This window comes from Misgurnus anguillicaudatus, chromosome 2, assembly GCF_027580225.2.
Source record: "Misgurnus anguillicaudatus chromosome 2, ASM2758022v2, whole genome shotgun sequence".
Lineage (NCBI taxonomy): Eukaryota > Metazoa > Chordata > Actinopteri > Cypriniformes > Cobitidae > Misgurnus > Misgurnus anguillicaudatus.
Genome location: NC_073338.2, coordinates 1309901 through 1331541, shown reverse-complemented (window position 1 = coordinate 1331541; position 21641 = coordinate 1309901). Strand labels below are relative to the sequence as shown.

The 21641-nt window shown below is 38.7% G+C and overlaps 1 protein-coding gene across 1 annotated transcript in view; it reads left to right on the top strand.

Annotated features, from left to right (window-relative positions):
* Window positions 1-21641, top strand: part of phlpp1 (PH domain and leucine rich repeat protein phosphatase 1) — a 67233-nt gene that overhangs the window by 21397 nt on the left and 24195 nt on the right. Inside the window, exon 2 of the mRNA XM_073871732.1 lies at window positions 11655-11846. Coding sequence (XP_073727833.1) covers window positions 11655-11846 — 192 coding nt within the window. The remainder of the gene's footprint in view (window positions 1-11654; window positions 11847-21641) is intronic.

Below are 21641 nucleotides of genomic sequence, written 5' to 3'. Positions count from 1 at the left end.
ACAGTCAATGATATAAGAATGATAATAAATAATTATGCATGTATGTATAGGCCTATATATATTTTTATTTAAGGTAGAAAAGTGATTTAATCAGGAGCAGTGAGAGATTTTCTCTCAATGCTGTTTGATTAACACGACTGGAGCAAATTAGGTAACTTCCCCTTTAAGACCGGACTCCGGATCCAATACACTGTTACACATGCACTTTCTCTTTTAGCTGTTTACTTTCTCTTAAGACCTAACTGGTCGTGTTTATGAGGATGCTTGCAAAGACGGGAATTTTGACGCATATGTGTATTTAAGGCCAATAAATCGGAAAAATGCTCACGAGCTTAATGAGCAGCGGTCGCGCGACTTGCGCGCTCCTCACAGACAGAAAGAGCAGCGGTTGTACGACTTGTCCGCTCCTGACACACAGAAAGAATGCACGCATACAGATCTGTTCTGCGTTTCAATGGCTTAAAATAACTTGTTTTAAAACTGCAGTGCTTAAATACGTGTACAAATGTTACGTTTTCGCGACTACACGCACAGGAGCGTGACGTGGGCGCGTAACCTCGATAGAAACGATAGTCCAAAATCTCTCTACCGGTTGACACATTTCTACCGGTTAATTATGTCTACCGGTTTATCGCCCACACCCTATTACTGTGTAAAAAAACATATAAAAAACCTCTATAGTAGCTTTTAGTGGTAACATATTAATGCAGCAGTAATCAATAATAATGCAATATCAAGTTATCCAAAACACCATTTCAAAATTTTGTTTATAATATAGACATTTAATAAACATTTTAGACATACCTGCCTTTGAAGAGTGGCAACTGCATACAAGGGCTCATTTTTGATGGACTTGCATCTTTTCTGGACAGCCTTTTTTATACCCGTGTCCTCCTCGTTCTCCCGAGCAAGCACTGTGACTGAGGGAATGACTTCAGCTGCAGAAGAGGTGGAGGAGCTAATCTGTCTGGTCAGTTCTTCAAATGGTGCCAGAATAACAATGATTTTCTCCCCTAAATCCCACTGGTAAGACGTAAGGGTCACTGACAGGTTGTGGTCAGCTCCATATGCTGAAATCGACCGCTTCTGCTCCAGTAAACTTTCGACCATCGCGTTGCTACTTCTTGGTGCAGACGTTTGGTGGGCATTTGGAGATTTTTTTGAATATCCTCCAGGCATGTAGTAGCCAGTGGCGTGTGTTTAAAATGACCCACTATTCTTCACACTTCTCTGTGACAGTAGCCCTTCATGCACCACCAGCTGGAGAGTGTGGGCGAAGCATCCCAAACTTGCCACATCCATCTCGTCCATGGCTTTCTTCATGTTGCTAGCGTTGTTGCGCAAAACAACATGAACGTTGGACTTGGGGATTTTCCATTTTACTAGCATCTCTTCAATTGCTTCGGCGATTGATTTGCCAGTATGTGACCCTCGGAACTCGTTCGAATGCAGAACCGCACTTCAAGGGGTAAATGTTGACTCTCTGTCCACCCAGTGAGACGTTAAACTTAGCAAAGACATGGGGTTATCTTGTCGCTGGAAGGCAGTTTCCAGAGTTTGCTGCTGCAGCTCGTCCTTTTTTACCCGTAGCTTTGGTGAATTAGTCGTGTTCTTTATAGGCCTGGGGTGGTAACCGGATTACCAACATACCGCGGTCACGTGACCCATGCTGCGGGTCTAAGCTCCTCACCGTCATAACTGCAAAAAAAAATTAAACATTGGCCTGCACTTGTGTGTATATGTGGGGATGTTGTACACGCAGCTTGTTAACAACCGCAACTTGTTAACTGAACATTAACTGATATGATTTTAATATTAAATTGTCATTGAGTAGAAATACAGGTGACGTTGTCTGTCACTCTTTTAAAGTAATACAAACATTTTATCTAATTTGAACGTGCAAACAGCCGCAAGGTTTCATACATTATCAAATTTTCACGCAACATAGAGCACGCGATCAGTCCGAGGATTAATATCCAAAGAGGTTAGATTGTCTCTTTTTCATCTATCCTACAAGCCATTTCTAAAGAAGGACACATTTCAAAAACGTTTGCTTTTGCGTATTCTTTCTCTGTTTGTGGCACGCGAGACAGAGGCGGACTGCACAGGCGCGCGCGAGACAGACGTCTCCGTGCAGCTTCCCAGCTATACTCAAGCACGGACACATAAGTCCCTTTCACACATACAGTCTTTACTGGTAATTTACTGGTAAATTGCAGGTAACATGTCATGTGTGAACAGAACCTTTCCGGTAAATCAGTGCTCCCAATTTACCAGTAAGATAGGTTGTAAGATTAACGGTAATTTGCCGGTAAGCGCTGTGTAGTGAACGAAAAATATAGCATTACCGGCATTTAGATGACGTCAGACCGCGCTGACAGATCGGGCGGGCCAATCAGACAGTTTTTTTATACAGGTGACGCGGTTTCCCCCAGACTGTTTACGGACGTTTCCACACACATGTTGCTTAAAAGTCGAGCACACCTGAAGTTAACATCCACATTTCTTCACCAAAGTTGTTTAAAACAGGCTTACCATCTAATTGCCAAATTGCCGACGTCCTTAGCACACCATCTGTGAAGCCTAATGTGCAAAGCGCAGGTTCCGTTTGACGCCGCCTAACGCAATGTTGTTTGGTCACGAGCAACTTCGCGACCGTTTGCCACAGATGTGAAAACAACAAAATACGGACCGTGGATATTAAGTCATAACCCGCCGTTTACAAATACGACACGGACGGAGCTCGCCGGCCGCGCGCCACAGGTAACTTCCGCTTTCTTTCCCGAGTTTACGGGTTTTTTGATACTGATGTGTGAATGATGTCTTACTGGTAAAAAGACGGAACGTCACTGCATGTGTGAACAGCACATTTTTGTATTTACTGGTAAATTCATTCTGGTAAATTCATGGTAATTTACCAGAATTACTGTGTGAAAGAGGCTATATGCAGTGCAAGTGATTTCTCATACAAATGGTTATTTTACCAGACCGTCAGAGCAGCAATAATTAGCGTCATTTACAGGCTTTTGTGGAAGGAAAAATATTCACTTTACATGTTCCTTAAGTAATTTGCACGTGTTTTGAATTGAAGATAAATAAATCATGCATGTTATTTAACTCGTTGTCTTGCCAATAAACCGCAAAACCGCGGGAATTTGTTGATTACCCAGCCCTAGTTCTTTAGCATGACGCACATTTGCTCTCAAAACCAGGTTAACTGTACTTTAATGCAACTAAGGGATAAATAATGTCATTCTTATATACATATATGTCCTGTTTCTGTTGTAAGACATTAAAACCAGTAAAAAGTAGTAATTAAACGTGACATTAATTCTATATGTTAACCGTCTTTAACTTCCACGAACTGAAACGTTTAAGAGGTCTAACGTCTAATCATCATCATTATACAAAGTGATCGGCATTATTACTGTATTTATATAATGCAGCGCATCCAGCGACTGAATAACAAACTATGTGCATATTTTTACAGAAGTATATTCATGTTATATCTAAACAGTCAGCAGATTGTTTATGGAAACACTATAGCCAGGGGTGCACATAATTTTTTCAGAGAGTTACTCAGGTGAGTACCAGGAGATTGTGTTGGTACTCACCCCATATGTAGCGTGGTCTTAATAAGTGCAGTCTCCATCACTGTCCTCCTCAGTGTCGCCACCACTGTCCTCTGCTTCAGCTTCCTGCATGGTACATGATGAAGATGCTGCAGATGCACCTCCTTGTCCTTGGTTGAGCCTCCGATTACCTGTCTCCATTCACAGGTCAACAGCTTGCTTTGGGTCAAATGTCTCTGTGGTCTGCTTTGACAGGTGAATGTGCATCAGCGCTGAGAGACGAGCATGTGATAGACGTGATCTGTATTTGGTTTTTATTATGTTGAGATGTGAGAATCCCCTCTCACGAGCTGCACTGCTTAAAGGCAGTGTAAGAGACAGCCTAACCACCTTGTTGATGTTGGAGTAAGCATCTGGGTTACTTGTATTTATTATTTGGACCAAGTCATACACAGAAGAGGCTCCCAGGCGTTTTCCTGCCTGCTTTAAGCGCATCCATTCTGTCACAGTGGTGTCTTTGTCAAGTTGCAAGGTGGCAGTGTATTTCTTTAGAATACTGCAAACTGTTGTGTTTCCAAAACTGTGGAGGTCTTGCATTTCCTGAGGCCATGTTGAAGGATCAAATACTAAGAAATTATCACATGACTTGAGGGAGTCATATCTGATTTCAAACTCTTCAATTAACCCCCCTGAGTAAGTTTGTCTTGTCTCTGTCAGCATCAGCATTAGAAACAGTGTGCGCCCTGTGGCCTTCACCATCAAGCAGAAGTGTGAACTGTCCAATGGCCACCATGAGTTCATCCTTACATTCTCCAATGGTCAGCTTTTCCTTTTGAAATCTAATGGATGTGGTCTTCAAAATGTTGCCAATGTCAAGCATGTGTGATAGAAAGCACTGAAAACGCTCTGTGCAGATATGCTGCAAGTATCACTCATAGCCAGTTGTATTTTAATGGCTGGCAATAGTCTTGATATTTTTAACAGTGTTTCATGCCTCCATGCAGACCATCTGATATTATGAAACTTACCCAGTTTCACAAATGAGATCCCATTTTCTTCACACAGCTTTTTCAGTGCAGCGTTTTTTTTTTGCTCCACCTTTTTGTAAATAAAAACTGCAGCAGCTTGACCACAGAGCTATTAAATGTCTCACAGTAAGGAACGTTGCGATCAGCCGCTTTTGTGCAATTCTCCAGTGTGTGTGCGGTGCACAGAATGTGCACAAGGGAGTCTCCAACTGCAGCAAGTCGCCGGAGTTTTGGCACAACGCCGTTGTAGATACCGACGTTGACAGCAGCCCCGTCTGTGCACACAGCGACCAACTTTGTTGTCCAGTCATCCAAGCCTGTGTCCTGGAAAAGGCTCACAAGTCCGTCTGTTATGGCTTGCGCAGTTCGGTCAGCACCCAATTCAATCAGTCCAATAAAGTCTGAGGTAAATTCTCCGTTGCTGGACACAGACACAATGTAAACGATTTCCTGCTCAGTTTTTGTGATGTCCTCAGATCCATCAAAAAGCAGCCCCCAAAAATCAGCAGACTGCAACTTCGCTCGTAACTCCCTGCTGATGCTTTGAGCGATGCACTGAATAATTCGCGTGCCCCCTTCACGTGAATGATATGCACCTCCGACATTTACTCCAAGCCGCTTCAGTAAAGGAACATCCTCAGAATAGGAAGACATGGGACGTGCGTGTTTAGCTTTATGGAAGGCGAGGAGAAAAATATTAAACAGAGCTTGTCGCTGTTCTTCATTTAGCTTGTCTCGCCATCTGGCAAGTGGGCGACTGGATGTTTCTTCACGGCTAGCTTGTTTATTAGCAATGGCTTGCGCCACATTCGTGTGCTCCTTGCTCTTTTCATGTTTGTCAAATAAAGGATGGTTGAAATTCTTTGAGCCTTTATAAAACGCACCTGTTTTGTCTGCTAGCTGTGGATGTGAGCGACAAATCTTGCACCACATTTCAGTGCGCTCATCGTTCGCTTCAAGCCACGGCACATCTTGGAGCCACTTTTCCGAAAAAAAGTCTTTTCTTTGGCTCTGGTTCAAGTTGGGGTTTCTTTGTAGGTGGCGAAACGCCAAAGAAGCTGCTTAATGTCTGTTGCTTTTTAGACATTTCTGACAGTAGTTGACAAGTAACATGCCACGCGTAAGGTCAGACGAGGATCGGTCAGTACGCAAAGGCGCGTAGTTACACACATGTCATTATGCATTCCAGATTTTTGTCGCGCATGCGTACCTGCGTACCAGTTATGTGCACCCCTGACTATAGCACAGTCAGAAGAGTCATTAAATTAAATGTGCTGTTTTCTCCCTGATGCTCACTGAACAGAGAAAAGGCAGAGAAAGACTATCCCAAAGTGTATCTTGTTTTCTTGCAGTTTAGAATGAGTCAAACAGGGCTGTTCTAGATTTTATTTCAGTAGCAGTTTTAACATAAAGTGGCATGGCATCTTACGCACAGAAGCCACTGGCACGTGCCACTATGTTTAGTGGCACTTCCGGTTTCCATTGGCTCGTACCAGTGGCTCGTCGAGTGGCATTTCCGGTGTCCAGTGGCTCATGACACTTTTTAGTGGCTCATCGAGTGGCACTTCCGATGTCCAATGGCTCATACCACTCCGTTTGGTTGCTCGTACACTGACACATGTCAGTAAAACTTAGATCTGTTTGATTGAGGCATGTGGCACTAATAGTCACTGATCGATCAGATTCGAGCGTAACTTACACGTGCTGCTGCTATGTTCATTTAATTGTGACACAATGATTTTGTGTGTCCTTTCTGACTCTGTTTCAGGTAACCGAATGCGTAAATTGAGTCGAGAGCTAAATATATCATCTTGACGCTCGTTCATAAAGGAATTGTATGATCACAGTATTTTAAATGGAAATGCATAATATTTTGAGTGTTTTCATTTAATAAAGCACAGTATTTGTCCGAGCCATGGTCGTGTGAAACATTGTGCCTTTTCTTAATATTTAATCAGTTTTTGTAAATCTTTTTTTTTTAAGTAGTATGCCTAATTTAAGTGAGTTTACTAGATACCCTTTAAATGAAAGACGAGATCGAAGAAAAAAAAACTGACTCCTCCTTAAAGCATACTCTAGGCAACATTTAGATCCAATGAAATGCATAAAATAAAGGAAAAAAACTGTGTTTGATTTAATCATTTGTAAAGTGTTTTGCTAAGTGTTTTGTAAATCTGTTTTGCTTTGAAATAATCCAACAATTTATTTAAAATAATTAATATCTCATTAATGTTGTGAAATAATAATTTGTTCAAACCCTTATTTCTTATAGACAACAATCTATACTGTATAGACTATATAAAATGTAATTTTGAAGGGCACGTGACGTATCTGCACTGTCAACACCGTGTAAATATCAAGTTGTAAAAAAATAAAATAAATATCAAGTTGTAAAATATGTAATAGGACATTGTTTTTAAACATAAACATGGTTAGACTGACACCTACTGTTTTGGCGTGCATGTGTGTAAATGCGGTACTTTGCAGAAAAAAAATATTATAATATTCTGCGAGATTCTTATAAATGACACTTTTTATTAAAAACAACACATTGGCACTGGTTACAAATAAAAACATGCCACTCACAGACTACATTTTCCCAAATAATACAATTAGAAAATTTATATTTAAAACTATTATACAATATACAATATAGCTCAGACAAAGGTTGTGCTTTATTTAAATATATAAAAATATTTGCCTTCCCATTTTAAATATTTACATTTTTAATACTTAAATTATGAATTATGATCATACGATCATCAAGATGTCCTATTTAGCTCTCGATGCATTTCACGCATTCGGTTACCTGAAACACCAGACAGTCAAAAAGGACACACAAAATCATTGTGTCACAATTAAATGAACATAGCAGCAGCACGCGTAAGTTACTCTCGGTTCTGTAATGATCGATCGGTGAATATCAGTGCCACATGCCTCAATCCAACAGACCTAAGTTTTACTGACATGTGTCAGTAGACAAGCCACAAACGGAATGGTATGAGCCACTGGACATCGGAAGTGCCACTCAACGAGCCACCACTAAACAGTGACATGAGCCACTGGACACCGAAAGTGCCACTCGACGAGCCACTGGTACGAGCCAATTGAAACCGGAAAGTGCCACAAAACGTAGTGGCACGTGCCACTGGCTTCTGTGCGTTAGATGCCATGCCACTTAATGTTAAAACCCCCTTCTCTTTTATTTCTTTCTCTTCTGCTCATGCAAGCTCTGCTGTATGTACTCGTGCAGTGCGCTCTCGTAAGTTGTCCGTCTGCAGCACCGCTCCCCCAGTTGAGTTCCGCCTTTTGGTACTGATAACGTCACGTTATTATTTTGTAAACTAACATTTAAGAATCGATTCTTGACATTTGTGAATCGATTCAGAATCGGCCACGGTCCGAATCTCGATTAATCCAAGAATCGATTTTTTGTCCCACTCCTATCATCAAAGGTTTGATTAAGTTGCTGGTGTTGAAATTTGCAACATTCGTGCCACCCCTCGAAATTGCATCCTTGCATATGTTGCATTTCGCCGTCTTACTGGTGGGAAAATCCACTGTAAAGTACCGCCAAACTGCCGACATAATGCGTTAACGTTATGGTTGGAAGCAGGTGGTCAGTTCTTCTTCGCCCCTCTAAAACAACAGCAGCGCAACTGGCGAAGAAGAACTGTAACACGCGGAGCTAACCAGTATATAGTCATTTGATAAAAAAATGTACTTATTTCATATAACATTTAAATGTATAATGTTATTTTACTTACCTTCATTCCTGAGAGGTCTTAACAGTAACCGTTAAAATGGCTGCTGCTGCGCAGGCACCCGATCTGCGTCACGTGACTCTTGACTTTGCTCAAAATTGCTTATAGTGTTAACACATTTTTATAAGTAAACCAAAAGCTTAGTATATTTAGTAATAATTATTAGCCTACTATAAGTTAAAGTTACAGTATGTAAGAAATTTATATCAATTAATCATAAAATGGCCCTCCCTGATATGTCTTTAGACATTAAGAAATAATTTTCATTTCAAATACTTATATCACTGACAACAGTGGTCCGGCCAGGAAATTGTCATTAAAAAAGTGGAGTTGCAGCCCTCAACTGATGTTTATGTTGTCATGTTGTGTATTGACCACCAGTTGTGTGATTGCAGTACCAGTTTTGGCCACAATCCTACATACTGTTTTACTTAAATTTATGATTGAAATCTGCTTATATTTTTAAGCTATATTTGCTGAGAATCATGAAAATCATTTTAACAGTGTTAAAAAAAAATTAGATCAATTTACTAAAAATATAGTGCATAATTTTCGTGTCCCTCTTTTTAAGCAAGTTTTACATGGAATTTTAAGCAATTGCTTAAATTTTTTAAAGCTTTAACTGCTTAAAAGTCCATGTAAAGCTTACTTTAAAAAGTGGGTGCAAAAATTATGCGCTATTTATTCAATTTTTGTAGTAAATCTTGTGTATTATTTATTGTTTTGAAATGAGGCTGTGTCTCATTTTTAACCTCTACTCAAGGTGTGAAAACTGATGACCGGCCTGTAAAGTGGGCTACAGCACTCCACATGGCGTACCGTGGGGTCCTGACCCACATAATGCTGCTGCTTTTGGGTCAGATCTCTCTTCCCTATTTTCAGGACTGAATGCAAAATGTTGCTTCAGAGTCATGCAGCTAAGATCTCGCTTGGATCACTCTCAATTTTTGTTAAAATCACAATATTATTCCCCCCATAATTACTAGATATTTTTCCCACTGTTTGGCAATATTGTACAGCTATTGTACAATTGTCACTTCATTTTTGTAATGAGTTGTCAAGTTGTCAACAAGTTTGCTCCTGCATGCTACACGTACACTTGCTCTTTGTAGTTTAAAAGTTCCTATCTCCTGAAATGATGAGCAGCATCGTTTTAGCAAGCTTCAAAAATGTTAATCTAAGCACTAAAAAGGTCTCGGGCCTCATGTATAAAGCATGCGTATGCACAAAACAGGGCTGGAAACGTGCATACGCCAGTTCCCACACAAAGGTTGCGATCTATAAAAAAACTGAATGGGAGAATGGGCTTGCAGGGTGATTCATGTACGCACACTTGCATGTGATCTGTGATTTTTATAAAGGGAACATTGCTTTGTTTTATCAGTCTTCATAATTTTTGGTGTATGCCATTTTTGGCTTTTGTGCGCATGTAGACTTTTAGTAAGAATCCTACGCACAGTTTTATACATGAGGCCCCTCCTCTTTGAACTTTTTTACTTGTGCTTTAACTTTTTTTTTTACAACCTTTTCCTGCTGTACTGGTACTTAATGCTGATTTTTACTCCCTTTCTAAACCCTTTACTTCTTTTTTCTATTTACTGGTAGTGACTAAATTTTTACCTTCAGTAATATAAACTAATAATTGTACTTTTTACTAGTACAGACTACTGAATTTTCCCTTCACTTTAGATTTTACATTTAGGCATTTGGCAGATGCTGTTTTTCAAGCGATGTGTTATAGGGAGGCAATAGTACAAATGGTGCTTATAACAAGATACAAGTTTTTACTATTCCGAAACAATACCTGTTGAGAGAAAAAGAAAGAGTTAGTGTGTTTTTTACTGAAAAAGGAGAAGAGAAAGAAGTGCGGTCAATATCTATGTCCAGTATATTTGGCAGAGATGGGTTTTTAATTGTTTTTTGAACGTTGCAAGAGATGTGACAAACCGGATTGCAATAGGAAGGCCATTCCACCTGCGTGGAGAAGTGAAAGAAAATAAGCGGGAACGTGATTTAGTTATGTGAGCCCTTTTGGGCTCCTAGAAGATGAGCCGAGCTGCTGCGTCTGGAACTAATAGGAGCGGTTTAATACAGACGTTTAAAACGTCTTAAATAAAATTTTCGATTTTTAAGGTCTTAAAATGTCTTAAAATCTGGAATTTCCACTAAGAAGGTCTTAAATTTCATGTCAGGTCGTTTTCGAAGCACTGCTTCATGAGGCTTCGAAACATTTACGAATCTTTTGTTTCGAATCAGTGGTTCGGAGCTTGTTTCAAACTGGCCCAAGTCACGTGATTTTAGCAAACATGGCTTCATTACGCCATAACTGTTTCGAAACCTTTCGAAAATGCGATGGTTCACCACTACGGGGAGTTGATCACATGACCAGTGTCTAATATGTTTAGGTGAACTCGGGTCAGTTTTACTATGAAAGTTCATAAAACATTTATCCTTCTGACTAATAACACTGCCAAATTGTCTACTTTTTGTTTATAGACAGATTTAATGAAAAAAAATGTGCATAATTAAAAGGGTAGTTAGTTTTAATCATTTGTTTGCCCTAAATAAAACTAAAAACACATAATACACTTTTAACTATGTCTTAATTAAGTTAAATAATTTTTTGTAACATTTTTTAATAAAAATCATGCTATTATTTTGTAAAAAAAAGTGTAAAATGTTTGGACACATCTGCTTTTACACTATTTTGACCAGCAGGGGTCGCCAGCGTGTGTGGGTTTCGAACTGCTTCGAAAAACAGAATACATTTTCGAAAGCAATTTTCTCCCATCTTCAACACACAATTCTGTGTCGTGTCGCGCTGAACATTTTCCTGTTTTTTTATGATAAAGTCTTACATTTTTATTTTAGAGGACTTAAAAATTTCTTAAAAGTCATTAAATTTGCTGTTACAAAATGTGCAGATACACTGATCTAATACTGACTGAATTCCTGGATTCCATATTAGAGAATTAGGGGCCATGTTCCTTTGGGAAGAAGGAGAGTAAAATAATTGACCTAAACAGTTAATACATAAAATGTCCGACAGCCATGTGAGCAATGCTTTTGCACATATTGCACCGCTGTGACTCTCGTGAGTTCAGTTCCCAAATCAAGGTAATTTTTCTGTCCCATTCCCCACTCTCTGTCTTGTCATTTCCAGTAAAATCTATATACATCCTATCAAAAAATGACAAAAAATACTAAACTATAATTCAAAATATGGAATTTTGTTATCTAGTGAGATCTCTAGAAGTCACATTGATGTCCTTCATTTTTTTGCAGGGAAACCTTACAGCATTGAGAGCTCTGAGCGCATTCAGCTCTCTGGAACCTATAACGTGCGGAAAGGAAAGCTGCAGCTGCCTGTGAACCGCTGGAGTCGTCGACAGGTCATTTTATGTGGCACTTGTCTAATGGTGTCTTCAATCAAGGCCAGCCATACAGGAAAGATGCACATCTTACCACTGATTGGAGGAAAGGTAGTTAACCCAAACAATCATTTTTACGATCGTTTGTCAAATAAGGAAATGCATCAATGGGATATTTTGAAATAATATCTTTTTATTGATAATATTCAATAATAACATGGTATTAAAGGACAAGTTCGTTAATTTACACTTAAAGCCCGGTTTTCAGGTTGTTTTTGATGAAATAGAACGGTTTTGGCTGAAATTTGGACATATGATGCTGCCCCAAGAATTGTTGGGTGTTTGTTGTTCACCTCCCACCTCTACAATGGGTGTATAGGTGCACTGGACCAATCCTTCCTAAAATGCATTAAACTTTCGTGTACAAAGACGTGAAACTCACCGAGTGGTCAGGGGTGTTCACTGATATGCTCACACAAACATCGCTGCAAAAGATGCTTTCCAACAGCTGTTTTAGCATCCGTTGTAAACTTGTGGACCTACTTTTCCAAACGCCTCACACCCGTATATTCTTCCGCTGAGAGCTTGCAAAATAGACTCTCCAGTCCAGTTGGTGGCGATAATCCGCCTTTGCCAATTGTAAGAATACAAACAAGGTTCCCGGCACGGAGTAATACCGTACCTCACAGCACATCTAATACAAGTCAATGGAGTTGGACAAAAACTACGATAAAACCTGTTGGAAAGCATCTTTTGCAGTGATTTTTGTGTGAGCACCCCTGACCACTCGGTGAGTTTCACGTCTTTGTAAACGAAAGTTTAATGCATTTTAGGAAGGATTGTTACAGTGCACCTCTACACACATTGCAGAGGTGGGAAGTGATAGAACAAACCCCCGAAAATTCTAGGGCCAGCATCATATGTCCAAATTTCAGTCAAAACCATTCTATTTCATCATAAACAATCTGAAAACAGGACTTTAAGTGTAAAATACCAAACTTGTCCTTTAAGCAAGAAACTGGATTTTCATGAAATTCAAACAGTTAATGTTGTTTTGAATACCATAATGTGGTTTGACAAATCTATGTTCTGCCTAGTCAATTGGAGCTAATCTAAAAATAAATGTATTGACATCGCAAATTTGCAAGGTGCAAAACACAGAGGGCTTGAAACTTATTTGCTAGTACAATCTGGTCTTTTTAGAAAACTTTTCAAATTAAATTATCTTTAACTCCGTGGACCCTGTACCGGGTCCAAATTTATTTACTATGACTTAATATAAAATATTTCTTAAATTTTTAATGGTCTGTCATGGACCCAGTACCACATATGAGGTACTGTTTGAAAGCTTAGAATCTCTTTGACATATATTTTACTTTAAGAAAGTTATTTACACTTAATTTACACTATCACCCCCCCCCATATTTTTTATATAATTTAATATTCACATATTTCATATTTTTCAAGTATGACAAACACGGGCAAGTCTTATATCAAATGAAAGCTCTCAGGAATGATGCTACATTGTTATTTCTGTTCACATATCCAACAATCGTCGAATGAATAATGAGGTAAAAAATTGTCTTTTGTAATCGTATTTGAGACTTGAGAGTGAACTGACTCAGATAGCACAGATAGCCACAAATCATGCACCATTCTTTCTCTTAGGTCCTACTCTAAAAAATGAGTCCATTCACAGCATTTTCTTTGTTTTGTTTTGCACATATAATAAATAGCAAGAGATTATTCATGCACACAACCAAAGTATTTTTATATGAAAAATGTATTTTCACACCATTCAGTAAAATACGTTTTTTTTTTTTTTAATGCGACATGCTAAAGAGTTCATTCTTTTTTGGGTGTTTGCTGTCTGCTGCTGCGAACAACCAGAACTGTTTGCAGTCTGCTAGAGCACACAGAACCAGAGTTATACACTATCAAATACAGTGTTTCATCATATGAAAAACAACATAAATAACAATATTTGTCAAAAACAGCAGCTTTTTATGTAACTTCAAAGGGTTTTCTGTAAAATGATATAAAGATATTGCATTTATTCCACTGTATGTAGTTATGGGGACACTTCAAATATTTAAGGTGGAAATTGAATATTAAAAGGGTAATAGAATAACCTTTGCATAGATTATGATAGAGACAAAAAGCTGACATTTGCTGGAATCAAACAAAACTGTTTGCAGGTTTCTGTACCACTTAGGGCCAGAGTTATACACTTTTAAATACAGACTTTATAAAAAAGAACCGTGATAAGATCGTGAAATCGCGATCTCCCTCAAAAGAATCGTGATATGATATTTTCCCCATATCGCCCACCCCTAATCAAAAAGCGCCTATTTATTTTTGTGTTTATTAGAGGGCTGACAACACATACAACCACGTTGAGCACTTTTAACAGTGTTTTATGTAATTTCAAAGGGTTTCCTGTAAAATGATACCAAACTTTTGTATGTACACCTCTGCATGTGGGTATGGGAAGCTTTTGAAATTGGGTAGGCCAAATCCAGGCGAAAATCCCCAAAATAGCCTCAGTAATCTGTTTAAATTCATTTCAGAGAATTGTTTCTGCACATATTATAAATGTATTGCTGAAACATGTTACACTATGAACTGTGTAGTACTGAATTGTGGAGTTACACGTTAAACAGTTTTTCGCCATTTCTGTGTTCAGGATTATTTGGGTGGCGCAACATAATCGCGAGGATTCGGTCAGGTTGTAGCGTTATTTGAAAGTTGAGAGATACTGCCGCTTTCCCACAAGGGGGTGTGGTTTCAGTGTTTGAGAGCAGAATGCTACTTTTTCCCCAAATTTTGCTAACTTATTTTATTTACTTGGGGGTTTTCTTTATCATTCAAATTTAGCTGGGTGGCTGATAAAAAATGTTTGTGGTGTGAATATATATTTAATATCAATTTACATGGACTTTAATTGTATAGACGGTTTCATCGGACGCACGTGTGGTGACGCGATTAAGCGTCTGGTCGGAACTTTACTTTCGGTTTCTGTTTCTTTAATGGTCTGACTAGTTTCTAAAACTGAACTATTAAAGAGTAACTAAACCCTAAACCAACTTTTTTTAGTTAATGATCTGTAAGAATGGGGTTTTATTAGTGCTGTTCATTGATTTGAGTAACTTTTTTGACATTTGGGAATAAAGTGTTTCAATGCTACAATATATGGTGTAAAAACGTCTGAGTGCTGCCCTCTTCAGGTTGAACGGTGGCTACTGCAGTTGAATTTTCCTATTGGATGTTGCGGTACTGCGTGACATAAGTGGTACCACCCTACGTAAGCAGGTTCAAGCTGACCACACTCTTGTTACGATCTCACCACACACACATGGTACGAGCTCAGTTCTATCTAGCGAGGATCTGCTTCAGACACTTTGAAGAACGACCAGGCAGACGACAGAACCTGCTTCAGCACACGTGTAACGTATCCGCTCGTGCAAAAACAAACATCCTCATCCCCACACTCACATCTACTACACATACGTCAAATACACATACATATTCAATTTATTGTTGAGACTTATATTAAGGTATTGCACACCTTTCTGAAATACTTTAACTAAGATTGGTCAGTGGCAACATGCTATGTTTATGCTGTTAACTGATGATTTTTTTTGTGCACCACTGTGTATTGCCAGTCTCTTTCAATGAGGTCGTTAGGAGGCATTCCTATTATAAACAATTATAAACAAATCAGTAACCGTCCAGTGCAGTAGCTGATGAAAGATGGATGACCTGAACTTCATGTTTCACTCCTATAGAGGGTATGCATTGATGTCACATGACCACGCAGGAACTCGTCCTGTTGAGTGGCAAACGTTCAACAAAATTGCTGGTTTAAATAGCGGCTGCTGCGTAAAACTGACAATTATTAACTTAAATTTAATTTAGTTGGACTTGATAGCAGAGGTGGACAATACTTAGTTACATTAATTACATTATCCAAGCATCTGTGCTTTATTTGGGTGTTTGTCTTGGGAAAAATTTTACTTCAATACATTCTAAAGCATAGAATCATACTGTGTATTCTTTAATATTGCATATTAAAATGTATTTAATACCTAATTACATGAAAATTGTGTACTTTTACTTGAGTAAAAGTACGTTAATGTATTTAAATATTTAATTTAAAACAAAAACGTGTATTTATGAAATGTAATAGAGTACAAACTATGATAATATGCTTCGGAAATACTTGAAAAAATACTTTTAAATAGAAAGTAAAATACTTAAGTAGGGTCAATCTCTGCTTGATAGTGACCCTAGCAACTTGTCAACCCACCTGTTGTCAGTGGACGTTGGCATGAACGATCTATTAATTTCTCCTTTCGGTATTTCTTTTTTGGCAGTCTGTAAAATGATAGGTCAGAATTCTTATTAAAACTGTTAGTACAGTCTATTGCACAACAGATTTTTCCAATTTAGACATGTTTTCCCCGTGTTTTCGTAGCCTGGCTAACACCAGACCAGTCTCATAGAGAATGAGACGTGCTCATTTTCTTGTATTTGAGGCGTGGTTTACGAATGCCCAGAGCCGTTTATTGGGTGCTACGAATGTCTATCAAATGCGTCTCTATGTATCTCATAGGCACTCATTTCAATTATACCAGTTGACGTATGTAGAGCGACATCAATTCAAGCGTCAACAACAACTTTTATTGGGTAAAAAAGAAAAGCTAAAAGCTATGCAACTAAACCGGTAGCTGTATATTGATACTGAAAAGCAACACACTTTCAGGCATAATGCAATATGATATTAATAAATACCACTTATCATTTATAATTTCATTGTACTTCGTCGACGACGATGCCTAGCAGGTTGGTCCTATACAAACATCCTTCTTGTATATGAAATTGGTGAAATGCCAAAAGTTGCTCTTTTTTATAAACTTGCATTCAAAACTACTTAGAACATTGTCTATGGCTGCATTGAAAAGTAACTTTGCGTCTGCTGCCAGTTTGGATAAACAAAACTGCTTTGGTGTGTCGCATAGCCGTCGTGATTGTTTTGCTTCTGTGATTGGTTCCCTATTTCAGGGGAAAAATTAATCCATGGTTTCCATGCTAGACTTGCAGTGTAAATAAATTTGTGCGCAAGCAGCATGGGGAAACCCAGGCTAGTGTTTTCGCTGATTTCACACTGTACACAAATGGTGGCACTCTGTCTTTTGCCACTCAGTGGGCGTAACCTCAGTCACTTTTGTCGAAGGTAATGTCACGTACATACCCTCTATAAGTAGTCACTCACGAAAATCACTCATCATTTGCATAAAGCGTAATGTTTTTTAACTTTGTTGCACCACTGGACATCTGCTCGCCAATGGTCACTATTGTTCGGTTGCCGGGAATCAGCAGCTCTACATTATGTAAGTTCAATTTGTATTATCATAAAGCATTCCTGATTACTCTGCTCAAAACCAGTAAAAGACTGCATATGCAAAATGTCCACTTATTCACGCCAATTCACAAATACAATGTTGTAACTGCTGACTTAGCACTATATGCTAGTTAATGCTATATGCTAACGTTTAGGTTATAGTTCTACTATTGACGTTACATTTTAGTTTTGCAGGACTATACTGAAAAAACACAAACTTACCACTCAGAAACATCTATTAACAATCTCCAAACAATTAATTATTGCTCAAATTCTGTATCTTTATCTGATACAGACTCAAACATAAGATCTGTTTACACACACACAGAGCTACGGAAGAATGAAATGTTCTGTTTGTTTCTTAATCTGAAGGATTATCTAATTGTATGCTGTAGTCTCACATGGATTGTTTACTTGGTACTAGGCTTTATAAAACTGCTTTAAAACACGTTTTGCAAAGGAACACTATTAATGGCCTAATGGTTAAAGAGTCGGGCTTGTAACCCAAAGGTTTTAGTTAGAGTCTCATGGCCAGCAGGTTGTGACTGTGGGGCCCTTGAGTAGGGCTGTAATGATTTATCGAGTAATTTGAATACAAAAAATGATCGAATGATCAAATTATTTGCTTTGAGTCTTAAATTACGACGGTGGCGCACTGTTTCTCCTCACAGAACGTTATTACTGACGCATCCTTTATCACGTCGTGCGCACTGCAGTGGGACAAGAGCAGTTTCTTTATTCTTGTATGTTTGACAGAGAGGTTATGTTAATTAATGAATCAGCACTATTTCACTTTGTTTTGCTCTTGAATATTGTTTCCTCACTGCATTGAGCTTATATATTTAAAACCTCATCTGCGTGTCTCTTCGGTGAATGAGTTTCGCAGTTAAACATACTATTCGTGTGACACTCGTAGATTTATCATATGAGTAGGTGAATATATGAACCTAATCTCCAGAGCTGCTCTAGAGTTTATTTTACTATCCGCAGTGCCAAAATAAATGTCTGTCCGTAACTTAGGCATCCGAATTAAAAAAACACAAATATTTACTAAACTATTAAAATATAATTTTATGTAGTATTAGCTTCTTACTTCTAGATTTAACTTAAAGATTAATCACAATTTATTGCATACATAATAAAAGTGATTTTTTTGCATAATATATGAGTGTGTGCTATGTGTAATTATTCTGTTTATATAAATACACACACATTCATATATGTATTTAAGAAACATTTACGTGTGTGTGTGTGTGTGTGTGTGTGTGCGGCTGCGCGAAAAGTCGCACATGGAAATTGTTTGGTGGTGCTTTTGGTGCTAACATTTATACATCTAAATCCATATATTTCTCTATTTAAACATCTTACCGCACGGCACACACCCGTTGTAACTGCCATCGTTAATGTAGAAGATGCAAGCATTGTTTGGAAAACTTATATGGATTATGTGCCTGGTCGCCGCACTGAGGCTCGCTTTTAAAGAGGCGTTGCTAAGTGGGAGAGTTTATTGCGTTAAAGAGCAAAATGCCGCTCCAGTATTAGAACATCTACCGGAGAAGTTAACATCGGATACGGATTTTGCTGAGTATCAACATCCCTTGTCACAACAACAATGGATAGACTTCCAGGATAGTGAGAGGGCCTTCAGAGCGAGGCTGAACACCAGACCAGAAAAGAGACGCTTTACTACCTCTGGAGATCCAAAAGAATGGATACGTTTAATAAAGCTGCTAATTGGAGTGTTTTTTAGGAACGGCATTTTCCAAACTGTGACTCGTGGAGAAAAGCAACTTGGATTTCCGCTGCTGAAATATGTGACGCGGATTCTAAAAAAGTTTCCCCTTGAACAACAAACGTTGGAAACCTTGACAACGTCTACCATCGCAGACTGGATTGAGACGCAACTGCGTTTTATCCGCGATGTGATTCAACCACAGCTAGGACCCATCACAGCCCATAAACGTCAGAAACGAGTGAGTAGAAATAAGCTTGCTTATTTGTGGCAGCATAGGAAATCAAAGGCGATTCAGATCATCCTGAATAGTAGTGAGTATATTGAGCCACTCACCTGTCCTTGTGATACTACATTGATAACGAGTTACTATAAAAATAAATGTTTAAGGCAAACATCAAGCAACGACCCTCTTCCATCTCCACCTTGGAATAATAGTTTGCAATATGTAAGTCCCACTGACTTTCCAAACTCAATGTACTTTTCAACAACTGAAGTAGAGACTGTTTTACATAGTTTACCAAACAACAAGGCATGTGGTATAGATGGAGTTACATATGAAAACCTAAAAACTGCACAAATTTGTAACACGTTAACATCCATTTTTAATGTCTGCCTGGAAAATAGGAGAGTGCCTGAGTCCTGGAAAGGAGCAATGATTTATCGTATTCCAAAAAAAGACAATATACCTAAGGATCCATCAACATGGAGGGATATTTCTCTCTTACCTACAATCTATAAAGTGTTCATGAAGTGTGTCCTGTCTCGCGTGCTTCCCTGGCTGGTTAATAATAGCATCTTGTCACCAAAACAGAAAGCCTATATTAATAGACAAGGAATGAATGAACATGTATTTTGTCTTAAAACTGGAATAGACGATTTTAAACATGAATCTTGTAAATTTTATTCTGTCTTTTTGGATTTTCGTGATGCTTTTGGAACTTTAAATCACAATGTTATGACTAAGGCTCTTGAGGAAATCCAACTACCTCAGGTGTTCACTGAAATAGTAAAGGATGTATATAGTTCATCCTTTATACGGGTTATCGGTGGAAAACAGCTAACAGATCCAATACCTCTCCAAGTCGGCATAAAAACAGGCTGCCCATGGAGTGCTGTGAATTTTGTACTCGCCACTAATGGGTGGATTAAGTGGTTGTGTGATTGTGCTCCACCCAACGTGTTTTCCCCTAACCCTGTACAAGCCTATGCTGATGACATCCAATTGGCCTCTCGGGAAGAGAGTGTTATTAAGAACATGCTTGTCAGAACAGACTTATTTACGAACTGGTCAGGTCTGCAAATTAAGCGTTCAAAATGTGCTGTTTTCTACCAGAGACGAAGCGGGGGAAACCGTTGGTACAAATCCAAAGCTGATCGAATACCTGAGTTTACTATCAACACAGAACCGATTCGTGTGTATGACCTGCATGAGACGTACACCTATTTGGGTCATAAATTTAATATAGCAGGGGAGTGGAAGGAGCAGGTTGAGTACATTGTTACTGAGTATATTTCCAGGATGGACTTAATTGATGCCTCACCACTTCCTTTGCTCATGAAGCTGGAGGCCATTAGACAGATTGCTCTGTCTAGAATACAACATCTCTTTGCCAATGTCCACCTTATGAGTAAGACCCTGAGTCAATTGAATGATAAAACGGTTTCTTTAGTAAGAAAGTGGTTTGGATTGAACACTCATACTACTAGAGACATAATTTTCCAGTCTAAACAAGACGGTGGTCTTGGTGTTCCAAATGTGGAGTGGATATACAATGCAACAAGATTGTCACATCTTATTAAAATGTTAAACAATGATGACAATACTGTCAGAGAGCTTGCTAGATCCTCTCTGCTTCTGGACATGAAAAGACGCAAAGTCCCTTTGGCAGGAGAGGGAGAGTCAAGCTTTCTGGGTTTTAAGAGAAAATCTAATTGTAAGATGGAGACACATAGTGCTGGTTTCGGGGTCTGGTCAGATTGGCCTGACCTTAATGACCTTTGTGTAAAACTTGGAGTATCCCTGGACTGGGTGAAACCTGATATAGACACCATAATTGTTTCTGAAGATCTTATAACCGATCGTTTAACCTCAGCAAGGGCTATTGTTGTGGATACAGGATTTCACCTATCACCAGACAATGCACGAAGGTACCTTGTAAGGCTACAACAACAACGACAGCAGCAACACTGGATTGGTCTTAAACTACAGGGAAAGATTGCTTGTATTCTTACTGCAGACCATTCTGTTTCTCACTCAATACTCAGAAACTCTGTGGTTGATGAAGACATAATGACTTTTGCAATCAAAGCCAGATTGCAAGTCCTTCCAACTAGACTCAATCTTTCCCTTTGGTACCCTAATTCATTCTCTTCACACTGTTTGCACCATGATAACCAGTTAATCATTGAATCCCTGTCTCATGTTTTGAATGGATGTTATGCATATAAGGGAATGTATGTTGCCAGACATGACAGAATCGTTGACTTACTGGTTGAAAATATAATTCCATGTGTTTCACAGTCTACAAAAATCTATAAGAATGTATGTGTCTCACCTTGCATGTTCAAACTCTGTAATAGTGTAAATAATGTGTTTTCAAATGTTACTGCAAAAAAAACCAGATGTTGTTGTTGTTGATGAGAACAGCAGAGAAGTGACCATTCTTGAAGTAGGTTGTACATTTGATTACAGTCTGGAAGAAGCCTACCTTACTAAGCTCTTAAAATACCAGCCACTTAAAGACATTGTTGCGCAGCTGGGGTACAA